At 35.4% G+C, this 26,336-nt stretch overlaps 1 protein-coding gene across 1 annotated transcript in view; it reads left to right on the plus strand.

Annotated features, from left to right (window-relative positions):
• The first annotated feature begins 478 nt into the window (after window positions 1-478).
• The window catches only part of LOC143547133 (serine carboxypeptidase-like 16), a 34,937-nt gene continuing 9,079 nt past the window's right edge, over window positions 479-26,336 (plus strand). Inside the window, exons 1-6 of the mRNA XM_077038631.1 lie at window positions 479-594; window positions 683-828; window positions 1,595-1,671; window positions 19,212-19,334; window positions 19,471-19,573; window positions 19,673-19,710. Of these exons, the coding sequence (XP_076894746.1) occupies window positions 479-594; window positions 683-828; window positions 1,595-1,671; window positions 19,212-19,334; window positions 19,471-19,573; window positions 19,673-19,710 (603 nt within the window). The remainder of the gene's footprint in view (window positions 595-682; window positions 829-1,594; window positions 1,672-19,211; window positions 19,335-19,470; window positions 19,574-19,672; window positions 19,711-26,336) is intronic.

The raw sequence follows: 26,336 nt of genomic DNA on the forward strand, positions 1-26,336 counted from the left end.
CGTACTCGAAGCCGGACCCAATTTGTACCCGAGAATACCTGAAACCCGGAACCGGTTCCATACCCAGAACCGGGTTTTTCCAATACCTAAACCGGATTTTTCCAATAACCGATATATACCTGAAATTACCCAAAAAATACCTAAAAAATAACCCTAAAACATGAAAACCCTTAAATAATCCAATCTATACTTGAAAAATACATGGAAAAAAACCTTTAAAAAAATAAAAACTGATCATATATATACACCCCCATGGAAAAGAAAAGTAAAGGATTTAATGTGACATATTAGGTTCGTAAGAAAATATAAGAACTGATCATGGATCTAATTAATGGCATGGTTTAGGTAGACTGTCAACCCACCAACTTATACATCATTTAACTTAAAGCACGCGCATAATTGAAGAGGGGTAGTACAATAGAAAAGCATAAATTGGTGAATAAGTTGAGAGTGGTCTAATAATAATAGAACTATTATTATGGAGTCTGCTTACATTATAACACTTTTCATCTTTGTTACATTATCACACTCCAAATCCATCATCAAGTACCTCCCTGGCTTTGCTGGTGATCTTCCTTTCACTCTTGAAACTGGGTATATATATATATATATATGTAACTTATTTTTTTTCTTCGAATAATATATACTTTTATTGCTTTTAACTTATTATTTATGTGAAAAGGTATGTAGGAGTGGGCGCGGATGATGAAATTCAATTCTTTTACTATTTTGTTGAGTCGCAAGGAGATCCAGCACACGATCCTCTTCTTATTTATCTGACCGGTGGACCTGGCACCTCCGGGCTTTTCCCTTTCCTCTATCAAGTTGGTAAATTTGTTATGCTTAATTGCCCTTTAAACAAATATGATATCATGGCTTGGTTCAGTAACGGTTTTTTATTATTGTAAATCGAACTAGATGGTCATTTGATTGGCCGAATTAAGTTGTTAAATTTTAATAAAACTATTTTTTTTTGGTGATAAGTGGCGGATACAGAAATTTTAGCCGATGAGCGCAAAAAAGTTCAACCTAGAACGAGTCAAACCTAAATCGGTCACGCCAAAAACTTGCATTAAATAAACTACGTATTGTAAACATAATAGCTGAAATACACATTAGACTATACGGAGTGGGTGTCGATTTGCCGTCCAACAGCACACCTGGCCAGCGGCGCCGGCGGAAAACACCACTCATGTCTTCTTGGTGCCGCTCAGCGGTCAACTTTGTGTGGAAATTTCCCCGCTCAAACTGTCGCTGAACCTAGTATTTTCCATGTAATTTATATAGCTACAAGCCTATTTAATTGACCTTCGCGTGATTTTATTTTTTAAAAAGGGTCAATTACAAGTTCATTCGTAAACTTACAACTGCTTCTTTTTCAACACTTCATTTAATTACAACTTAATTGATAATTTCCAAAACAAAATTAAACATGTTGGACTCAAAAAGTTTGGTTTGATCCTAAAATAATTATGAATCTTTTATGAATCAGGTGCTTGGGTCTTTGAGCATAATATGTTATAAATTTATAAAAGAAACTATACACCTATGCCTTCCCGGTCAAACACTGAATCTACTCTTGATGGTGATGTAGGTCCACTTACCATTGGTTTAGATAGTTCCGGGTGGAATAATTATACACTGAAGTTAAATCCTGATACATGGACAAAGGTACTTCAAATTCTTAATTACTCATTTTAAATTTATTAGCTTTTTTGTAGTATTATCACCGGCGGAATCAAGTGGTTAAGGAACACCCTTTAGGGGTTTGATGCTAGCCGAATTTTTTATTTTCCTACAAATTGACGGTAGTTGTTTAGTTGTGAACCTGGGACCCTGTTTCCGGCGGCCCTGAGGGAGTAGGGGAGGGGGGTTGTCAATACGTTTAAAAATTTTCAGAGAAAAAAGCGTAAATTTACGCTACTGAGGAAGAAAATGACGGAAAGGAGGGGTGTTATTTGGTTATATAAGCTTGCCTCATGGTTGTCTCTTTGATTACATGATGAAGCCTGAAAGATAACGACGTTTTGTATTTGGTAATATGAAGTGACCCTTTTCATGGATAGCCTAAAACGTCTGGAAACTCAACCACCAAACTTTTGATAAAGACGACATGGTATGGATGTCATTTTACTTTTCATTTCGTAAATATCAAGTCAACGTCACATATGCTTCATTTTACTTCACTCTCTTTCACAATATTATGGAAATGATCACTAATTCACGCTCCCCCTTTTCAAATAAAATAATAATTAATATAATACTTATATAACTAAGACTAATTTAATATAACTAAAATTAATTTTATTTTATTTTTTAAAGTTGCAAAATATAACTAAAACTAAAAAAGCAAAATATTTGATATATTTAAAACATCACATTACATTTAATAAAATAAATTAAAAAAATTATATTTAAGAAAATAAATTAAAAAATTATACATTTAAGATATTAAATTAAAAACATAATATTAATATAAATAAAGATAATATTAGCCGATCTTCTCTTCTCAAACCGCTTCATTTCTTCCCTACAAACTCTTTTCTCGTTCTTCTCAACCACATCTTATTTTTCTTCTCAAGCAACTCTGGCTCTTGCAACTCACAAAACCCAAACATTTGTGCTTTGGTTTATTAAAAAAAAAGCTCCAAAGCATCACGCAGTGAAATTTCAACAATAACTTTGCCCTTGGGCGGCCCCGATCAAATTGGGGGGGGGGGGGGGGGGTTGCCGCTGACACCGCTCGGCCATGTCAGCCGTATGAAGCCATTAAGCACCTCAAAGTTATCTCCAGTTTTGAAGAAAACCCACCCAAGTTATCTCCAATTTTGGAGAAACCCACCCTCCCGAAGGCCCACTAGTTGTAAAACCCAGATGCACTTAGGATCAAACTAGAGATAAAAAAAAAAGATCCAAGTATTCATTCAATGAGCCACCCATGCGCCATCCCCAAAGTGTTATTTTTGAGTATTGAATCTGTGTATTCATTAAAAAACCCAAGCTTCTTACTGGTACCCCAAATTATAAAGGACCAAAATCAAAATGAAAATGTGTAGATTTGTTTTGTTTATTTTCAATTTTTGTTGAACGGCTGACAAACAGAGAATTGGCTAGGTACTCCGTAGTGTCACACCCCGACTCAGGGCTTGGGTGCGACGCCCGTTAGTTGGTATCCGGTTTTGAAAATATATCAGAGTTGCGGATTATTAGCGGAAGTCTTATAATATTCATTTATAAAATGCCGGGTCAGAATACCCGTTGAATAATATATAAAATATCAGCGGAAGTCTTTTCAGGTAAAATATTATTATATTAGAATCTCGGGAGTTGAATACCCGTTTAATAATTTAAATACATATCTTTTGAAAATATCATTCTTTATAATATTCTGAATAAAATATCTAAGCCATCAGATCACCTCTCATGACTGTCTCCAATCTTCTATCAGTCTTGCCTGTCAGTTCTATTCTTTACAATTTCCCTGAAATGTGGGGGAAAAATACGTCATCACACAGCCGGTGAATGACACTGACTCAATAATACCAGTGTGTAAAAAATAACAATACCTTTGTGACAATACTCATTAGGCACCAAACTCAATTGGGTTAAAATTACCCTAAGTACATGTACAATTAATCATAATCATATACACAATATCATTTCTCTGATCAGTCCCGTAGACTACTAGAGGCATGTATGACGATATGCATGGCCTCGGGGAAATCCGAGTCACCATGTATGTATGGATCCAGAAACATGTATACTCTTAATTTGTGTAAGGCCCCGTTCCCGATAACCCTACTTTGGTGTTGGATTTACTCATAAACACAGTTCTAAAATCAGAGTTAATTAAAACTTTCGCGGAATAATTTAAAACTTCATACATCACATTACAAAACATTCATTATTGTCTTAACATACAAATTGTGATTAATTAAAACAATCTTGACACTTCTTCGTAGATGCCAATCTCTTCCGTCCAAGCCATGTGTCCCTCCTCAAGCCAGCTGTCTCAATCTATTTGCCTGCGTGCATACTAAAAGTCAGCTATGCTGAGTGAGTTCTAGTTAAACATTTAACATACAATACATTCATATCCTTACTCATACGGATCCGAAGATACGTATTCATACCTTACTTACTCTTACTTCTTTCATACAAACTTTATATACATGCACACGCGCTTACATACTTTCTTTCATAAGGCCTTGTGATTTACCATAGGCTATTCTATCTCTACCATCACAGATATTATTAGGGTCTGGTCCCTTCTGTCTGAGATATTATTAGGGTTTGGTCCCCTTTGTCTCATATATTATTAGGGTCTGGTCCCTTCTGTCTCAGATATTATCAGGGTCTAGTCCCTTCTGTCTCAGATATTATTAGGGTCTGGTCCCTTTGTCTCCAATAACTATACTTGTCACGTCACTCGATCATACATTCATTTTCATTCATGCATACTTTACATATCTTCTGGTCATGTATATACGTATATGTACTCATTCGTATAAACATTCCATAATAACATTCACTATTTAGTCATACATATATCATACACATATCATACACTTACCACTTAAGTTAAGTGTATTAACAACTATCACAAAGGAGTAAGCACACAGCCCCAAAAACATAACGGATAAAGGGGCTAGAAACTCACCTGAAGTCGGTTTCTCTCGTCGTTAATAGTAATGCCCTTCTTTAGCTGTGCACGGCTAACTGTATAATACAATACACGTGTCAATTATCTATTACCACTACTTTCTACATTTAAGTTTACGAACCCTCAACTAACGAGGGTCCGGGGGCAGCGCCCCTGCTAACGGGGTCTAGGGGCGGCTGCCCCTAGCAGGGTCCAAGGAGCAGAGTTCCTGGCTGGGGTTGAGCTGGAACTTTTTCGCTTCGCATGGAACTTTTTCGCTTCGCATGGTCATGCGATGCGAAATAACCTTTTTCGCTTCGCATGGCTGTGCGATGCGAAACAACCTTTTTCGCTTCGCATGGCTGTGCAATGCGAAATTACCTTTTTCTTCGCTTTTACCATTTTAAAGCCATTTTTCTCCTTATTTCCTCCTTAGGACCCGGTTTTACCCTTTTTATGGGTTTTGGGTCGTACCAACTTTGTATACCCGTGTTTTATGAGGTCCAAACATCACCTTTTTGTCCTATTTCATACTCGTGAGGGTAAGACTCACCAAGTTTATGTTTTTCTTACATCCTACAACCCGATCTACTAAGATATCGATTTGCATGTCGAACTCAACCACAAAACTTAACCTTGTTGGCTAAAACTCACCTTTGGCTTCGGGTTTGGTTCGGATCTGGACAACTCGAGGATCTGGACGTGATCTTGTTGTTTGAAGACACTTGATCACCAAGATATTCCTTACTTTAGCCCGGAATCAGATTCGGGTCTTGAGAGAGAGTATGTGTGTGTTCTAGGGAGTGTGTGTGTGTTGTGGGAAGAAATGGTGAAGGGATGGGGGGATGGCCTTATATAGAGAGCTATGGACCCCACCACCCACTTCCTTCACCAATCCTAATCCTTATCAAATATAAACACGCACCCATTTAAACGAGCGACTCACACGAAACAATAATTTTCTTTTATTTAGTAATCTCGTAATACGGATGTTACAATTTGAGTATGCCCGTTTCTTATTATTGCAACACAAAGTTTTAAGGATTCGTAAATCCCTTGCAAACAGTTCAGACTCTAAAAGAGTTGTAAAAGTTTGGGGTGTATTCACCTTTTATGATTGTAATCAGTTTCTGACACTGATTCCTATATATTGATCAGTTTCGGTTACTGACCCCTGTCTGTAAATCAGTTTCTGTTACTGATTCCTGTCTCAGTTTTCAGCTTTCGGATTGATTGATTGGTTGTTATCTCGAACCTATAGTACAAGTATAGCATTTGTATAAATATCTAGATCTACGATCTAGCTTCAGACCCCGTATTCTTTTTTGTCTAGCTGTAACCTTGATAATTTATTTGTTTGTATAAAACATATGGACATTTAGTCCCTTTGTTTATTTATTAATTATATATCAAGTTTCTTCTTCATGAAGAAACATTTATACCATGTTTCTTCTTCAAGAAGAAACATTACTTTACCTGTGTGAATGAATAGTATCTTTCTTAGTCATTAAGAAATACTATTTAACTATAACTTTTTCATGTAAATGATTACGTTTCTTAATCGTGAAGAAACTATATTTAACTATAACCTTTGCTTATGAAAAGCTATATTATATTTGACAGTGATCAAGGTTCGGGCTATACCCCCGACTATGGTCTAAGCCATTATAATAATAATAAAATAATATTGAAACAGAACCCCTACCTCGTACGGGTATTCAGAGTTAGTTATCTAAGGCTGATCGAGCGACACTTCTACTCTATATTGCGTACTACACCTTAAACCGTCAAAGCTTCGGGGCTTGGCACGCTTCACGAGACCGGCAAACAAACCTAGGCTAACTATGTGAAAATGTGTGTGTTGGAGGTGTGGAATGAAATGTCGTGAGCCTCCCCTTTTATAGCCGAATTTGGGATCCATCGCGTAGCGCGATGGTCCCTTGTCTTGAGCCATCGCGTAGCGCGATGTCAGGAAATTGACACGTGGCTGCTGACTCAGCCCTAGCGTCTGCCACGTGTCTGTTGCGTCATCATGGACCGTCGCGTAGCGCGATGGTCTTGAGGCTGGGCTCATCGCGTAGCGCGATGGGTTCCAGAATTCAGATTTTTATTTTTAGTCCCTCGTCTTTGATAACTTGCCACTTCTTGATCATACTTCCATTTTCCAAAAATACTAAAGCGGCCCTTGGCGATGCGAGCGTGCGAAGTGCCAAGTGCGCCATCAAAACGCCACATTACGCCCATCGCCCGAGTCCGTGTCCGTGTCCGAGCGCGTAGGGTGCTTCGCACCCTTCGCTAGGACTATGGAGAGTGGTTAGCCACATTAAAACATTTCTATGGAAACTTGCTTCCTTATAAAGAGCTTCCATTTCTTTGTTTGTTTCCATGTGGGATGAAAATACCTTTTCCTTATTTATACCCATGTGGAATGCTTCCACTTTCTTCCATCTTTCCAGGTGTGAAGGATTTTCCTACTCCCTTAAACATAAGATGCTTAATTTTTTTCTTATCTCATTTTTCTCATTACTTGCCTTTAAGATTATTTTTAATCCTTCAACTTTCAAAGTTGGCAACTTTAACCCAAAATAAATATGAGTTTTTCCTAGATGTTACACGTAGGGGGTGATCAAATGGCAAAAGGCCACCGCTAGTTGGCCCAACCTAGTCGTACAATGACCTTAAGCTACTCCAAGTTACCTCAAGTTCTGGGGGAACCCACCGGCCCGAAGGCCTACAGGTGATAAAACCCGGACACCCTCAAGATCGAACTAGAGACCTCAAAGACCTTAGTCTTCCGTCATTGATCCGCACATGCCCTATCCTAAGGTTGTTCAGATTTCAATTCGCATTCGCAATTCGATTCGATTCGAATTAGGTTTTAAAAAGTTGGAATTCGATTCATATTCGAGTATATTGATCAAATATGAATCGAATACGAATTTATGATATATTTTCGATTGCATTCGAAATTCGAATTCAAATTATATATAAATTTACATATATGTATATATAAAATTATTTTTTTAAATTTGGGTCAAATCCATAAATAATAAAAGCCAATTACTAATTGATTAAATCAAATAGGCCACATTTTTGCTTATTAGCCCATACCATTATAGGTGTTATTGACTTCTCGTTTTGAATATTTTGAATTTTAAACTATTTGTACTTTTGTTTTGAACTTATTATCATGTGGTATTGCAGCTAGTTTAAATTTATATTGTCACACCCCGACTTAGGGCCAAGGCGTGACACCTGTAGTTGGTACCTGTTTTGAAAATATATCAGAGTTGCGGGTTATTAACGGAAGTCTTGATAATAATTTATTTTGAAAATCTCGATAATAAATATCCAAGTATTTTTGGTTTACAAACCTTTGTTTATTGTTGTTTACAATATTTTATTTATTTAAAAAAAACTGAGCCATCTCCATCTGCGAGCATCTAACTCCCCGAATGACTATTATGTCTTGCTATCTGTACTATGCGTGCTTTCCTGTAATGAGGGAGAAAAATACATCAGCGATATGCTGGTGAATCGTTGACTCTGAAAACATTTTGATGGACAAGATAGTTTGGAACAAACTTAGCAAAAACGTCTCTTATTTCTGGGAACTTGTGCCACTTCCATACACACACAATTATGGTTCTCCAAGAACTAATGTCCATTGGAGAACTTTTGTTATGACTGTTTAGCCTACGGCCACGTAGCCTTGATTGTAAGACTAGATAGTTATGTTTAGATCCAGACACATGTGTATACGGTCTGAGTTGCTTTTATTATCTACCTTGTGACTTAGGGATCACGTAATCCCTTAAAATTAGAGATCACGTAATCTCATATTTGACTTAGTTTAAGATAAACAACTCGTTTATCTTAATGACTGACTGAAAAAGGTTTAACGTATTCACCTGTGATTGTGATTGTCTTTTCTGAATGATGTGGTGATCTCGTTTGAAAACCTTTGTGAATGATGATCGATCTATATAATAGAATAAATTTATATAAATACCTGGATTGTCTCTTGATCCAGCTACAGACCTTTAGTCTGGTTTTGATAGCTTTAAACCTTGACTGATTATTTGTTGGAATAAAATATTTAGACCCGTAAACTTTTCATCTGTTTACAAATCATGTGTTGAGTTTCTTCTTCATGAAGAAACATCTATTGATAGGTTTCTTCTTCAAGAAGAAACATTGAATAACTATAATCCTGGTATGTAAAAATCTTACGTTTCTTAGTCGTGAAGAAAACTGTATCTCTTGTATATAAAATGTTTCTTAATTGTGAAGAAACTACTATATCTTCTTGTATGTAAAAGCTTAGGTTTCTTAATCATGAAGAAACATTATTTTAACTATAATATTTGCATATCTAAAGCTTTTGTAAATATACTTATGATCAAGGTTTGGGCTATACCCCTGACTATGGTCTAAGCCATATAATATAATAATAATAATAATAATAATAATAATAAAATAATATTTAGGCAGAACCCCTATCTTATGCGGGTACTTGGGGTTTGTTGCCTAAGCTTGTAAAGGCAGCACTTCTACTTTCTATCGCGTATCGAGGCTCAAACCGTCGGAACTTCAAGGCTTGGAACGCACTACAAGGTTGGCACGCAAACCGAGGCTAAATGTGTGTAGAATGTGTGATTTGTGTGTGAGTTGGGAAGTGTCGTATTCCCACGTATTTATAGCTGAAATTGGGCACCATCGCATAGCGCGATGGTCCCTTCTTCAGGGGCATCGCGTAGCGCGATGTCAAGGTTTGATGCGTGGCATGCTGACTCAGCCTTAGCATCTGCCACGTGTCCCCCCGTTGCGACACGTGTCTGGTGACTCATACACCCCCATCGCATAGCGCGATGGTGTAGTTCCTGGGCTCATCACGTAGCGCGTTGGGTCCTGGAATCAAATTTTTCACTTTTGGTCCTTCTTTGATAACTTGCCACTTCTGGATCATATTTCCATTTTCTAAAAATACTAAATCGGCCCTTATGCGACTTGCGGCGATGCGAGCGTGCGAAGTGCAAAGTGCACCATCAAAACGCCACATTACGCCCATCGCCAGATTCCATGTCCGTGCGCGTGTGCGTCGGGTGTTTCGCACCCTCCGCTAGGACTATGGAGAGTGGTTAGTCACATTAAAACATTTCTATGGAAACTTGCTTCCTTATAAAGAGCTTCCATTTATTTTCTTGTTTCCATGTGGGATGAATGTTATCTTCCTTATTTATACTTATGTGGAATGCTTCTATTTTCTTCCATCTTTCCATGTGGAATGAAATTTTCTTATTTCCTTAACATGAGATATCTTTATTTAACTTGTCTCATTTTTTCTCATTACTTATCTTGTGAATATTTTTAAACCTTCAACTTTCAAAGTTGACATTTTTAGTCCAAAATAATTATGGGATTTTTCTAGGATGTTACATATATGTTTGTTTTGCAATTATGATTATGGTTTTCAAAGTTCTTGGCATAGGTAAACTTGAATCAGATCGAATTTATTCGAATTCAAATCGAACTTATTCGAATTCGAGTTTCAGATACGAATTTTGAATTGGGCATATAATACGAATACGAATCGAATAGTTCAACTTTTAATCGAATACGAATACTGGCAAAAAAAGTAATTATTCTATTTGATTTAACTTGGTAATTTGTTACTCGATTCGATGAACAACCTTGGCCCCTCCCAATTGTTGTAATTGGGGATTGAACTTGGGCCTCTATTAAAAACTCAAGCTTCCTACCACTACACACATTGTATACAATACTACTAAAATAAGTTATTGTTATGAACATATTAGCAATAGAGAGAATAAGGGAATGATTTCTTATTTTCATCACAATATGAAGTATAATACCATTATTTATAGGTTCCTCACATTAACACAAAACTAAATTAAAGAGGAGTTAAACATATTAAGAGTCATCATTTTATGGCAAATACATGTGGAGAGTCACTTGAATGGCTAATAATTTATAACACTCCCCCTTAACTATCCATTTGACGAAATATGTTTGTTGATGATGTCTTATTAAAAACCTTGCTAGGAAAACCCAGTGGGATAAAACCATAGCTAAGGAAAAAAGAGTGCAGCTCGTATTATTCTTCCCCTGATGATTTTAGCTCCTTGAGTCGACGCATCACTATCCCGTGAACTAATTTCTTGAACGTTGAGGTCGGAAGTTTCACACCCCGACCAAAGGCGGAACATGTCGGGGCGTAACGTATTGATTGGACAATAGCTCAAAAGACACTAATTAAAACGATAATAATTATTTAATTTCATTAACATTAAGCAAGTACACAAATTTAATAAGTAGAACTAATGTACATCGTAACTTGTAATTTGAATTAAATATCCTAAGGCGAAAACTAATCTCTTCCATCTTGAACAACATCAATTACTTGTACCTGTAGCATGTATGAAAATGGAGTTTGTCAACACTAATGTTGGTGAGAATACCTAAGTTTTAGTTGTATCTATGTATAGGTAAATCACAATTCATATGTGGTGAGCATTACAAAACTTATGAAAATGTAAGCAACTAAATAGATGTGGACTCATTCCTATTGATACAAAATCAATATACTTGGGTAAATGTGTGATCATACTAGATGAGGATGGGATACCAACCACTACATAAAATAAACAATTAAGCACATAGAACATAATCATAAAGCATGCAATAATCACACATAAATATAAATTGAATTGTGTTTTGACTAGGATGAGGAAATAAAACAAGAGTAAAGTTAATAAGGTATACATGCTACCCCCAAAATATAAAATATGAAAAAAAGGGTTATGTAAACTCACATTAAAGATAAGGTAGTGGTGAAGTAATAGCGGTAGGGGAAAGGTCGTTAAAGCGAACACGTAAGTTAGTCTTCTGAGGAGTCTTGATGATAAATCCTAATTATAATGGTACAATAAAATAAATAACTAATCATAAATGAACAAAACATGACATAAGGGTTTATAACGGATTTGGGATTGATGACTATATATTATATAAATTTTATGGAAGTTAAAATAAATGCGCAAATACTTTAAATATTAGTCAAATTTTCTTTTTGATAACTAATAAGATCTTAATTTAATATTATTAAAGCATATATTTTTTTAACAAAAACTTGTTTTGAAAGTTTTTAGTGATGACCAGGTTTGTTTAGAAGAGTATAATTATTTTAGTTTATTTATTTGAAAAGTAAGATTAGGTTAAATAACTAAATAAATAAATAAAGTAATATATATATATAAGCTACGTATATAAATAATTCGTACACACTCGAAAAAATTTAGTCGAAAGAAAAGTTTAACTTGAGTGTCTAGAGATGTTCCGTTTGTTTAGATGGGTGAAAACTATTTTTTTGTTTATTAATAAATATAAGATTAAATATTAATGTGTGTGTGTATAATGCATATATTAGAAAAGTTTAAGCGACAATTTACTCCGAGTTAAAGAAATGGTGTTCGGTACGTTTATGGCTGAAAATTAAATTTGTTATATATAATAATAATAATGAAAAAAAAATAGCTAAAACAAAACCAAGCCTGGGGGACTCGAACCTGCGCCCCAAGGCAGGTTCACGGGTCTATAACATAAGGTGTGACCAACTGAGCTAAGCCTTGCGATTGTTTAAAGATGGAAACATATTGAATTAAACAGGCAGTTCAGTAGTCCCTAATATCATATAAACCCTAATTCAAACGAAATCCAATTGAACTTTGGTTGCCCTCTGTCAATTGAAATTGATAGAGGGTTTTGATTTCTCGTATAAAAACGTTCAAGAAACATCTATATATTAACAGAATCGGGCACGAAATGATGGAGAACGATATGCTAGGGTTTCGGTTCAGAACACAAACACAAAATGATCTTAAACGTCTTCCATTACTGCAATTGACTTAGGGCTTTGTTTCGAGATGATGTGAGGAAGGTGAAGGTCAATTTAATTGCGTTATAATCATGTATTTATAGGTGAAATTGATAATGGTTAACCACGGTTCGTCTTGATGAAATTAGCTCATTAATTAGCTGTCAAAATACGATTAAAGCTGTGATTGAGTGTGTGATTGACCGGCAAACGAGTATAACAGTTCACCTTCGTGATTTGCGGCTTAATTTGCAAATTGAAAAATCAAAGAAGGAAGAAAGGAAGGCCGGTGGGAGGCAGGGAAAGAAAAAGAAAGAAAAAAATAAAATAAAATATTATTTGAAAATTTTGCAATCTAGTCCCTGAATTTTAGAGTTGGGTGCTCAATAGGATTAAAGATTATTAAGGGAGTTGTTTTGTACATAATTCATAATTAATATCAATAACTAAATAAATAAACTAAATACCTATACTTATACGAATGCGAGATTTCGTTTAATAACGAAAGTTCGAAAAATGAAAGAGAGAGAATAATAATAATAATAGGGCCGGGGTTTGAGTTTTAAAAATAACGAATGATACAGGAAGTGATTTAGTAAACAAGTCTGCCAAATTTTCGCTAGAGCGAATCTGTTGAATGATAATATCTCCATTCTTTTGTAAATCATGTGTGAAAAAGAACTTTGGCGAGATATGTTTGGTTCTGTCTCCTTATATTTATCCTTCCTTAAGTTGTGCAATGTATGTTGCGTTGTCTTCATGTAAAACTGTTGGTCCCTCGTCTGTAGACGAAATACCACAAGATGCACGAATGTGTTGTATTATAGTTCTCAACCAAACAAATTCTCGACTAGCTTCATGGATTGCCAATAATTCTGCATGGTTAGATGAAGTCGTTGTGATTGTTTGGTTCACAGAACGCCATGAAATTGCCTTGCCTCCATATGTGAATAAATATCCTGTTTAGGATCAACCAGCACAAGAATCAGACAAATACCCTGAATTTGCAAAACCAACCAAACTTGTTTTCAATTGGTAAGTAAAATACAAGCCCATATCTTTAGTTCCTTGGAGATATCGAAATATTTGTTTTACCCCATTCCAATGTCACCTTGTTGGGCATGAACTATAACTTTCCAACAAATTTAACGAAAATGATCTGGTCGTGTATGGCTCGCAAGGAACATTAATGCACCAATTGCACTCAGATACGGTACTTCTGTACCAAGAATTTCTTCGTCTCCCAGTGATCAGAATGGGTCCTTTTCCACATCAAGCGACCTTACAACCATTGATTGCTCAGTGGATGTGATTTATCCATGTAAAATATTTTGAGTAATTTTTCTATATAAGTTTCTTGATGCATAAGTATCCCACCTTTAAGATGTTCTATTTGTAACCCAAGACAAAACTTTGTCTTTACACGGTCTTTCATTTCAAACTCCTTTTTCAAATATTCGATAGGCTTTTGGAGCTCTCCAGGAGTTCCAATTATATTCAAATCATCAACATATACGGCAATTATAACAAGCTCAGATTTTGATCCTTTTGTAAAAATGCATAGACAAATCGAATCATCTTTGTAACCATCTTTCAACAAATACTCACTAAGGCGATTATACCACATACGCCCATATTGTTTCAGCCCATATAATGATTTGATTAGTTTAATTGAAAGATGTTCTCTAAAACTTGATTTACATGATTCTAGTAGTTTGAATCCTGCAGGTAATTTCATGTAAATTTTTGTATCGAGTGAGCCATAAAGGTAGGCTGTCACAACATCCATCAGACGCATATCAATCCCTTGTATTACCTGACTAACAAGATAACGAAAACTCATTGCATCTACCATGGGAGAATACATATCCTCATAATCAATTCCGGGTCTTTGCGAAAATCCTTGTGCTACCAATCGTGCCTTTTAGCATGTAATCTCATTCTTTTCATTACATTTTCGCACAAAAACCCATTTATAACCAGCAACTTTACACCTTCAGGTGTTTGAACTACGGGACCAAAAGACTTCTCATTTCGTGAGGGAATTTAATTCTGCTCCAATTGCGCCTTTCCCTTTTGGTCAATCATGTCTCTATTTACATTCATCAACATATATTGGTTCATGATCCTCATTGTTTCGATTATTTCTAGCGCTACATTATATGAAAATATATCATCAACGTCGTCTTGGTTTCGGTTCTATACCTTCCTAGACATGATATAGTTTATTGAGATCTCTTCATTTTCTGGTACCTTATGTTCATCTTGAACCATCATGTCTAGTGTCTCTTTAGGAGACTATTTTTCTAGCGTTACTGCTACCCTTATCTGACTATGTTCATTATTTGCTCCTTTTTTCTTTCGAGGATTTTTGTCTTTGGAACCAATTGGTCTGCCACGCTTTAGGCGTGCATTAGATTCATTACCAACATGTGCTGGTCCTTCAAGAACACTGATTTTTAATTGGAGCATTAAAAGCTGGTATATGTGAGTTAGTGACTCTCTTTAGGTCGTTAAATGCGTCTGGCAATTGATTTGCTAATCTTTATAAATGAATTATTCTTTGACTTCAAGTTCACACTGTTTAGTTCAAGGATCCAACTGAGATAACGATAATTCATTCCAACATATATTACCTTTTGGCTGCTTTTCATCTCCCTCTAATTTTGGGAATGTTGATTCATCAAGGTTACAATCAACAAAACGAGCCTTAAATAAATCTCCTGTTGTTGGTTCTAAATACTTAATTATAGATGGTGATTCATACCAAACATATATTCCTAACCTCCTTTCAAGCCCCATCTTTGTATGTTGTGGTGGAGTGATTGGAACATATACGGCACAACCAGAAATCCTTAGATGGGAACATTTGGTTCATAACCAAAAACCAACTTTAGTTGGGAAGAAGTATGATAACTCGTTGGCCTGATGCGAATTAGTGTTGCTGCATGTAAAATCGCATGCCCTCAAGCAGTAACTGGTAATTTTGATTTCATAATCATTGGTCTTGCAATTATATGAAGTCGCTTAATAAGTGATTCAGCAAGCCCATTTTGTGTGTGTACATGAGGTATAGGATGCTCCACACTTATCCCAATAGACATGCAATAATCATTGAATGTTTGGGATGTAAATTCACCAGCAATATCTAACCGAATTTTCTTAATGGGGTAATCAGGGAAATGTTCTCTTAACCTTATTAATTGAGCAAGTAGTCGTTCAAATGCCATATTACAACTTGCTAATAAACACACATGAGACCATCTAGTTGATGCATTAATTAGGTCCATAAAGTATCTAAGTTGTCCAACAACGTTTGCCTCTTTTATAATTAAATTAGAGAAAAAATTCTTTTCTTGAAAATTGTATGCATGATTGCAATGTCGATTAGGCATATGTCTTCATTGTTAATAGGACGTTTTAAATGCTCCATATACTTCAAAACAACAAAAATAAATGACATAAATAGAATGCATGGCATGCCCAAAATATCTCATACGCTTAGAAAAAACATTATTTCAAACAAAATGTCCAGACATAACATTACATAAATTTAAGTCCAATCACTCATATGTAAGGGAAATTGCAAGCATCCATCTTGGGTGTATCATCCATGATATGACCAGAATTCATATTGGTTGGATCAATAATGAAATCATTCACATCAAGAGCAGTTGTATTAGTATGTTCATTTTAACCATTGGGGATATCAATGTTGCCATCTTCATATGCAAATTTCATTTATATTCCTTTTCCCTTATTTTTTATTAATTGTTGGTAGAGTGCCACCAAGTGATTAGGTGTATAACAAGTACGTGTCCAATGGTTATTACTTCCACATCGATGACTGGCATTTGATGTGGTTACATTTGTCTTTTTATCACTTTCATACTTAGGCTTCTTTCCATTTTATTGCCCTTTATAATGAGATATCGTGTTCTTAAATTGAACACCATGATAACTTCCCCGGTTATATCCACATCCACTACCACTACCACGACCACGACCCCGATAGTAACCACGACCATGACTTCCACTTTGATCGTTATATGCTGCCACATTCGCTTCAAGGAATGGGGCTCTGTCAACCGGTCGGGTCTCATGATTTTTCATCAAGAGCTCATTGTTATGTTTGGCCACAAATAAATATGAAATAAGGTCACAATATTTTGTAAAAGCCCTTTCACGATATTGCTGTTGCAATAGCACATTTGATACGTGAAATGTGGAGAATGTTTTTTCCATTATATCCTCATCAGTTATATTTTGTCCACACAAAATCAATTGTGAGGTTATTCTAAACATAACCGAGTTATACTCGCTTATTAATTTAAAGTCTTGTAACCTTAAGTTGGCCCAATCATAACAAGCTCTTGGTAATATTACTGTTTTTTGTTAGTCATATCTTTTTTTTTAATTTGGTCCACAAGTCAAGTGGATCCTTAACCATTAGGTACTCGGTTTTTAAGTCGTCGTGGATATGATGGCGAAGAAAATATCGCCTTTGCCTTATCTTGGGTGGATGCTATATTATCTTTCTTTAACCAAGATTGTTGGCATTTAGGTGTATTTTCACATCCAATACCCATGACAAATATTCTTTCCGGTAATGATCAAAGCTACAAATTCAAGTTTTGCTAGGTTTGACATGATGAATGCTAAAATACAAAATATATTAGTTAATATGTCATTCAAAGTATATGTAAATCAATCTTGAAAGAACATTGGTTACTATTTTTTATTATTGTGAAGTAAAAGTATAACAACATTTGTGTTTTTTTCCTACTTTGTTAATTATGAAAAAGATAAGTAAATAATAATGAGAAAAGTACAAATAAAAACTTTGCTAACAGGATCATGTATGCGTGAAAATAAAAATATGCATGCATCATTTTAACATATTTATGTTCAATATAAATATCAATGAAAAATAGCATGGCTCATATTTGGGTGTTTATTAATTGTAAAGAGTATAAAAAACAAAAATAGAAGCAATATGTATGTTTAAGTACAAAATCTAAATCAATGGATCATTCAAATTGATCATATTATATTTAACTCAAGAAGAGAAATAAAAAATGATACATAACTTCTTGAAGATGCACCAAATAATTTAAACCATGTTTTGATAATTAAGAACATCAAATTTTCTACATTTATCTTGCACCAACAAAACTCTTATTATGAATTATAGCTTCATTCATTCACAAGTACCCTACCTATTACCTCAAGCATTTTCCTTTCAGAAAGTAATAACCAAAAAGATTCGTAGTTATTAACATGAATATTAATAATAACAAGCAAAGAAACGTAAAATCACCAGCCCCCGTTTTCATTACAGAATCAAACCATCAATCAAAGTTACATTAAGAACACATGCATCAAAATAATTTAATTCATTTAATTCAAACAATACGCGTACAATAGATTGTATGGGAACAACAAAATCACTCAACACATCCCATGATTGTATCAATTACAATATGGGTTATTTTGAGATATTATATGCATAATCACCGAATGATAGTGTGGTTTAAAATTCCAAGAGTTGTGTTGATACGTGCTATGAACCTATTAGCAATAGAGAGAATAAGGGAATGATTGTTTATTATTCATCACAATATGAAGTACAATACAATTATTTATAGGCTCCTCACGTTGACACAAAACTAAATGAAAGAGGAGTTAAACATATTAAGAGTCATCACTTTATGGTAAATACATGTGGAGAGTCACTTGAATGGCTAATAATTTATTATAATTATCCTTTTCTTTTTTTTTAATATTTCTTCATCCAAATACCAATCGTCATTTAATTAATGATAATTGTTTTATTTAATTACCAAATATATTTAGGTCCTTTTCTTCACGTTTAATTTATGATAGTTACTTTATTAGTTATCAAATATGTTTATATCATTTTCTTCCCTCCTGAGCTCCAACTCTCTCTCGCTCGCTCTCTCTCTTATATCATGGTCATATCATTTCTTTTAAATCCCAACTTATTCATCCCTAAACGATATTTGGTTTTCATATCGGTTATAAAAACTTATTTTTCAAATTAGTTAATTCAAATAAATATTATTAACATTAAACAATAATAGTAATAATAACAGTAAAAAAGTAATTTATTAAATTTTTTATTTCTTCATTCATTAAAAAATGTAATTTCTTCATCTTAAGTAGATTTTTCATTTTATTTAAGATCAGATATACAATTCTAGTTAAACTTTTTAATTTCTTCATTCACTAATTATTATTCATTTTATTTAGTTTTTGCTTTATTTAATTATTATATTGCTTTAGTTATTTATATATACTTATTTAACTTACCGTTTATTAATTTATTTTAAGTTTATAAGCTTTTATTTTTTATAAATATGTCATCAGGAGACATTCTAGTTAAACATTTCAATCTCTTTTATAAATATCCATATGCTTATTTAACTTATTATTTTTATTTAACGTTCATATGCCATTCATTAATTGGTTAAAGTAGTTGAGTTAATTACAACATAGAATAAATATTTCTTTGCAAGCCTTTAGTTGAAACTTGTTAATTCCATCACTGATTATTTTAATCATATAAAAGATTGATACGTACTCACGTAACTAAATTTATTTATGTATTATATGCAATTAATTATTAGGGATTTTCAAATTTAATTGTAGGCCGCTAATGTAATATTCCTAGATCTACCGGCGGGTGTAGGGTTTTCGTATGCCACGACATTGGATGGATGGAGAAGCAATGATACCATCTTATCTTTTCGTACTTATGAGTTTCTAAAAAAGGTGAGATAATTGCTTATATCTTTTTCATTTCAGTTATGTTTTAAACGTATCACCAAAAAAAGAAAAAAGAAAAAAAAAACACATTATACATATGTGACTAATTAATTAATGTATATATGTATGCATGTAAATACAGTGGTTTGTGGAGCACCCTAGGTTTCTTAATAATTCATTGTACATATCTGGGATTTCATATATGGGCTTGTTGATACCGATTATTACTTTGGAAGTGTACAAAGGTAAAAACATCTTGCTTGCTTGCTATATATTAACTTGAAAACATGCAAGTGAAATGCTAAATAATTTGTGTATCATTCTATTTTCCTATTTTTTTTTAGGTAATGAGCGTGAGACTCAACAACAAATGAATATTAAAGTAAGTATTTAACCCTACAAACTTTATAATATCAAGTTTTTCAAATCCTGTAGCGGGTTTTAACTGTTGAAACTTTTTTAAATGTTGTTAGTAAACTACTTTGTTTGGTTCCACAACCTACAGTGGAATATGTCGGGCATAATGTTGATTGTTCAGTAGCTCAAAAGACACTAGCATTATGTGACAATAACTATTTAATTTATTAACAATTACTCAAGTACACATTACAATAAATATAAAACAATTCAAATATAATATGATTTGATTATTACAAAACCTAAAGTCAATCTAAGTTGTCTTCTAGATTCTCTAAGTCTTCGCTTATCAGGCTTTGGCTACTAAGACGGCGTATGATCATACTTTAATATGATTATAATAGACCTCTCCGAATGCGATAAAGTAAACAATTAAACACTTAAGCAATTAGCATTCAATTGGCAACACACAACACTCACAATTTGCTAGTGCGAATAATATATAATATGTAAATACTGATAAGTACGCAAGTGTCCCCAAAACGTTTAGCTATAAAAAAAATGGGGAATGAGCGAATAAACCGAGAGATAGAATAACCGAGCAAAGTGAACGGGATGATTGTTCTAATCCTACCAGACCTGAGACTTGTACAAAATAAATAGAGTCAAAACCGAGAACATAGCCGCTGGAATCAATCCAAACTGATGTATAGAACTCCGGATATAAGGTTTTCAGTAAATAAGCGAGCTGGTACTAACCAGAATCTGAACAGCAATTCGGGAGTTGGGTTTTGGTCAGTACACTCAAAATCTCAAGATAAAACTAAAAAGCCTTCTAGCCCGAAAGCTAATTTCGATAAGAAGATATAGTAATTGAAAAAATCTTAAAATTAACTTTTATGCCCTTAAACGGATCAGAAAGCAATTGACCGACAAAACCCCATCAATCAGTAAAATTTATTGAGGGATTTTGTTAGTTAGATAAAAAAAACAACAGTTTCATGAAGACAACTTATCCAAAAGATGAATGGAATAAGAGATAATCGAGGTTAAAGTGGTCTTGAACATTAAAGTCAAACCGTAGATGAAAGAACTTGAACAAACTTTATGAAACTGATAAAGGAGAAGGATAATTTCATAGGATATAGGGAGGATGGCTGGAATTAGTAGTTTTTAGGGTTTAAAACATGTTTTGATTAAATACAAACCCCTTATATTCTTTATTTAGTTACCAACTCGTTTAAGGAAAACCGAATAATCAATTTTCATGATAAAATCATGTCCAATATCTTAAAGGTGGCGTCTTGAGCATCAAGAAAACAACTTGGGATATTTTAAACCATTAATTGACATATCTTGGAGCTTAAGTTTAATTAATTTAGTCAAAAATATGAAATATTTGGCAAAATTAGTCCCTCTACTTCCATAAACACAATTTTTAACCGTTTTAAGCTATTTTGAGAGTTGTTAAGGACTATTTGGCATGATGAAAGTTATGAAATTATAAACTAAGTTAAATATAAGTTTTTATTAATACAAAATACCCTATTTATATTCCCGAGCCGGGTAAACGAATACAATTATGAATGCGAAAAATCTGAAGTGTTACGCGCAAGAATCAAGATTGAATTGAATGGTGTGTGTCTATCGAAATCGATGAGAGGGAGAGGAGGCAGTAAAGATCCGTTTATGGGTTTGGGTTTGGGTGTTGGGTTGGGATATTTTATTTAATATAATAATAATCATATTTACAGGAATGACCCTTTCGAATGAGTTTGTGCTTAAATGAACTTTTTAATACCAAACAGGATTATAACGATCATTATGACTAAAATACTGAGCCAAGTATAAAATAAATCCTCGTTGTTTCATAAATATTATTCTTATGAAATCCATAAACAAACAAATTGCGCGCAAACGATCGAAATGTCATGAAACAAGCTACTAACTAAGCACATGATCATTTTACATGTAATTTCACATAGACAATATTATAAATATATCCTCGAGATACTATTTTCATATTTCACCAATGTTCGGATATATCGAAGTGAAAAAGAATAAGTCCGGAAAATCCGAGATGTTACAAGTTCAATTAGAGGTGTACAAATAACCCAAACCCGAAAAAATACCCAGAACCAGTTTTTTTTATATCTGGGTTTTTATTACCCGTACCCGACCCTACCCGTAGGGTACGGATAGAGTATGCATTTTAGTACCAAAACCCGTACCTAGAAACGTACCCGATTTATACCCGGTAATACCTGAAACCGGAACTGATTCCATACCCGAAACCAAGTTTTTCCAATACCCGAAAACCGGATTTTTCAAATGCCCGATCTACACTCGAAATTACCCGAAAAATACCTAAAAATACCCGAAAATACCCCTAAAATTGTAGCCCCTTACAAAAATCCAATCTATAACAAAAAAAAATCCGGAAAAAAACCCAATAAACTCCCCAAAAATAGGGTTTTTTCAATACCCGGAATTGTATTCAAATGCCTGGTTTTAGAATACCTAGTTCTATACCCGACCAAAACCCGATGCATAGGGTATGGTTTTTAGAAACAATACCCAGGCCCGAACCCGACACGGGTATTGCCAATACCTGATTTTTCAGTGCCTGATCATAGCCGAACCTGGTTCCATAACCAAAACTGGGTATTCGAAAAACCCGATTTGTGCACCTCTAGGTTCAATGAATTTTCCTTTTATCAATGTACACATATTTAGGGTATGTTTGGCAAAACTAGCTGATGACTGTTAGCTGAAAGCTGACGGCTGGTGTCTGCAAGCTGGTAGCTGTAGTTTTTTTAGATATATTTATGTGTTTGGAAGAGTAGCTTGAGCTTTTAATAAAACTAGTTGGGTGCTCGCGCGGTACAAGATAGTGGGCGCGCAATCTGACATCAACTGCATAATCAGTGTCGGTAAATGACCTGATAACAGTGCATACATAACCCGAATGTAGACATGTAATTCGTGCAAAGGCAGTAAGTGTGTAAACGGTGGCGATAATCAAGAAGCAAAGTTGAAATATACAGTAATTTCAAATAGATAATTTTTTAAACCAGCCTGTTCTGATCTGAATCCTTTTTGACCCGGCACTATTATGATCTGAAACATATTTTGACCTGACTCCTTTCGACTCAAAACTGTACCGAAACGAACCGAACTAAATTAACCATTTTTGTATCAACTCGTTCCGACCCTAATTTGGTCTTACATATGACCCGATCGCCTGGCTTGAATTATTGCCAATCCTAACCGGTAATCACGCAGTATGCTAGTTTTTTAAAGTTAAAGAAGTATAGCAATACCATACTCAAATTAAAAGGAATAAAATGCTTGTTTTTATGATGTAATTTTCTTAATATAAATATTAATGTGCAAAAAATTTACGGTCTCCTAAAAGTCATGGGGTAGTTAGTTTTGAATAAGGGTTAAAAGTGTAACTATTATATAATTTAGCAAAACTTGATGGAAGTTCAAGTACCAAACTTGTAAATTTAAATATAAAAACTTGTAGTTTTTTCTCTAACTCTAGTAGTAGTGTTCAAAAGTTCTCAAAGTGCGCATTTTGGTTGCGAGAGGTGCAATTCCTAGGTCATATAATCAATTCAGAGGGGATTACTGTGGACCCAGCCAAGATCGAAGCGATAAAGAATTGGAAGACTCCGCGAAACCCGACCGAGATACGCAGTTTCCTAGGGTTAGCTGGCTATTATAGGAGATTCATTCCAGGCTTCTCTAAGATAGCCGCACCGTTGACAGGTATGACCCGAAGGACTGTGGTGTTCGATTGGGGTAGGTGGCAAAAAGAGGCGTTTGAAGAGCTAAAGAAGAGGCTCACGCAAGCTCCAATCCTTGTTCTGCCCGATGGAGAAGAAGATTTGGTAGTTTGCACTGATGCTTCATATCAGGGGTTAGGTTGCGTGTTGATGCAACGAGGGAAGGTCATAGCTTACGCGTCTAGGCAATTGAAAGTTCACGAATGTACGTACCCGAAGCATGACCTAGAGCTAGCCGCTGTAGTACTTGCTCTTAAGATCTGGAGACACTACTTGTATGGTACCAAGTGTACTATATACACGAACCACAAGAGTTTAAAATACTTCTTTGAGCAGAAAGAGCTGAACATGAGGCAGAGAAGGTGGTTAGAACTGATAAAGGATTATGATTGTGATATCAAGTATTACCTGGGAAAGGCTAATGTGGTTGCTGACGCCTTGAGCTGGAAGAACGCAGAAGTTATCGCGATAGTAAAGTCTTATAAGCTAATAATCAACTCAGATTTCTTTGAAGAGATCAGCAAGGTTCAGTCAGAAGTATTGGTAGATGAAGGGTTGATGAAGAAAGAAAGGATTTTTGGCCAGCAGAATGAATTGATAGATAATACTCATGGTGTAAAAACCAGGTTTGACCGAATGTGGATCCCACGACATGGGAAACTTAGAGGTCGAATTCTAGACAAGGCCCATAAGTCTCGGTACTCGATTCATCCAGGATCTACCAAGATGTATCAAGACTTGAAGAAGGACTACTGGTGGCCGGGTATGAAGAATGAAGTATAGATTATGTAGGTAAGTGTTTAACTTGCTTACAGGTTAAGGCCGAACACCAGAAACCATATGGAAATATGCAGCCGTTGGAGATACCATAATGGAAGTGGGAACACATCACCATGGATTTCATAACTAGGCTACCGCGTACAGCTAGAAGTCATGATACCATATGGGTAATTGTGGATCGTTTGACTAAGAGGGCTCACTTTTTGCCTATACGAGAGGCTACCTCGTCAGAAACGTTGGCAAACGTGTTCGTCAAAGAAGTGGTTACAAAGCATGGGGTGCCGTTATCAATTGTGTCAGACAGGGATACCCGCTTTACTTCAAGATTCTGGAAGAAGTTCCACGAAGCCATGGGAACAAGACTGAACATCAGCACGGCGTATCACCCTCAAACAGATGGGCAGTCTGAAAGGACTATCCAAACCCTTGAGGATATGCTACGTGCTTGTGTGTTAGACTTTGGAGGCAGTTGGGATGATCATCTGCACTTGGCAGAATTCTCTTACAACAACAGTTATCATTCAAGTATCGGCATGCCTCCTTTCGAAATGCTGTATGGAAGACATTGTAGAACTCCTGTATGTTGGGGAGAGATTGGTCAAAAGGAGATTGGAAGTTTGGAAGTAGTGCAAGAAACCTCTTCGAAGTTTGATCAGATTAAGGCTAGGATGAAAGCTGCTCAAGACCGCCAGAAGTCATATGCGGATAAGCGGAGACGGCCCATTGAGTTTGATGTTTGAGACCACGTGATGCTTAAAGTCTCACCTTGGAAGGGGATTATTCGTTTTAGAAAAAGGGGAAAGTTGAGTTCAAGGTACATAGGACCGTTCAAGATCGTGGCCCGAGTGGGTGAAGTGGCTTACAAGCTTGATCTACCTGATGAGCTAGAAGGAATCCACTCTACCTTTCATGTTTCTCACTTGAGAAAACGTCTAGCTGATGACACATCCCATGTGCCACTGCTGGACATCGAGGTGGACGAGCAATTGAATTATGTCGAGCAGCCCATTGAAATAGTCGACCGCAAGGAGAAGCAGCTTCGTCGTAAGGTTATTCCCCTAGTAAAAGTGATATGGAAGCACCGTAAGGGATCGGATGCCACTTGGGAAGTTGAAGAAGAGATGCGCAAGTTTTACCCGCTTTTGTTCAGTAGTAATGGTTAGATTTCGGGGACGAAACCTCTTTTAAGGAGGGTAGACTTGTAACATCTAACTTTTTGTTAAATAATAAATGAAGAAAGTTTTGTTATTTAACTGTGTGTCGTTAAGTTAGTCGTGTGTTAAGTGTTTGGATAATATTTGGATTTGGAATTGTGAGTGGATTGTGGGGCCCATGGCCCCCTATATAAGCCTAACCTCTCCATTCTTTTCACCATTTTGTTACACACACACTCAAGAACACACACACTTTCTCTCTACATTCCGGATCCAAATCCATGTAAAAAGGAGGAAGAATCTCGTGTGTAGACATCATCAAACAACAAGAATCACGTCCAGATCTACGTATTGTCCGGATCTGAACTCGAACCCGATGCAAAAGGTAGGTTTCGGTTTAAATGGTTAAGTTTTATGGTTAGAATCGACATGCAAACCGATAAAAGGATAGATCGGGGTATATGATGGAAGAAAAACATGAACTTGATAAGTTATAACCCCATGAGAATGTTATATGGTAAAAATGTGATGTTCGGGCCTTATAAAACGCAAGTATGCAAAGTTGGTACAACCCAAAACCCCTAAAAAGGGTAAAATCGGGTCCTAAGGTAGAGTCGCGAAGTAAAATGGCCATTAAATGGTAAAAACGAAGAAAAAGAAGAATTTCGCATCGCATGACCATGCGAAGCGAAAAAGGTAATTTCGCATCGCATAGTCATGCGAAGCGAAACGGTTTCATGCGAAGCGAAATTCTTCCATGCGAAATTTTATAAAATTCATCTTCTAATGCATTTTTGTTAAAGGACTGTTAATGAAAATAAATTTTTTCCGAGCTGACCTGGCAGCTCAACCCCAGCCAGGGGCGCTGCCCCTTGGACCCTACGAGGGGCTGCCGCCCCTAGACCCCGCTACCAGAGGCGCTG

The sequence above is a fragment of the Bidens hawaiensis genome, unplaced genomic scaffold (genome assembly GCF_021521415.1).
Source record: "Bidens hawaiensis isolate Kalapana, Puna unplaced genomic scaffold, B.hawaiensis_p1.1 tig00014644_1, whole genome shotgun sequence".
In the NCBI taxonomy this organism is placed as follows: domain Eukaryota; kingdom Viridiplantae; phylum Streptophyta; class Magnoliopsida; order Asterales; family Asteraceae; genus Bidens; species Bidens hawaiensis.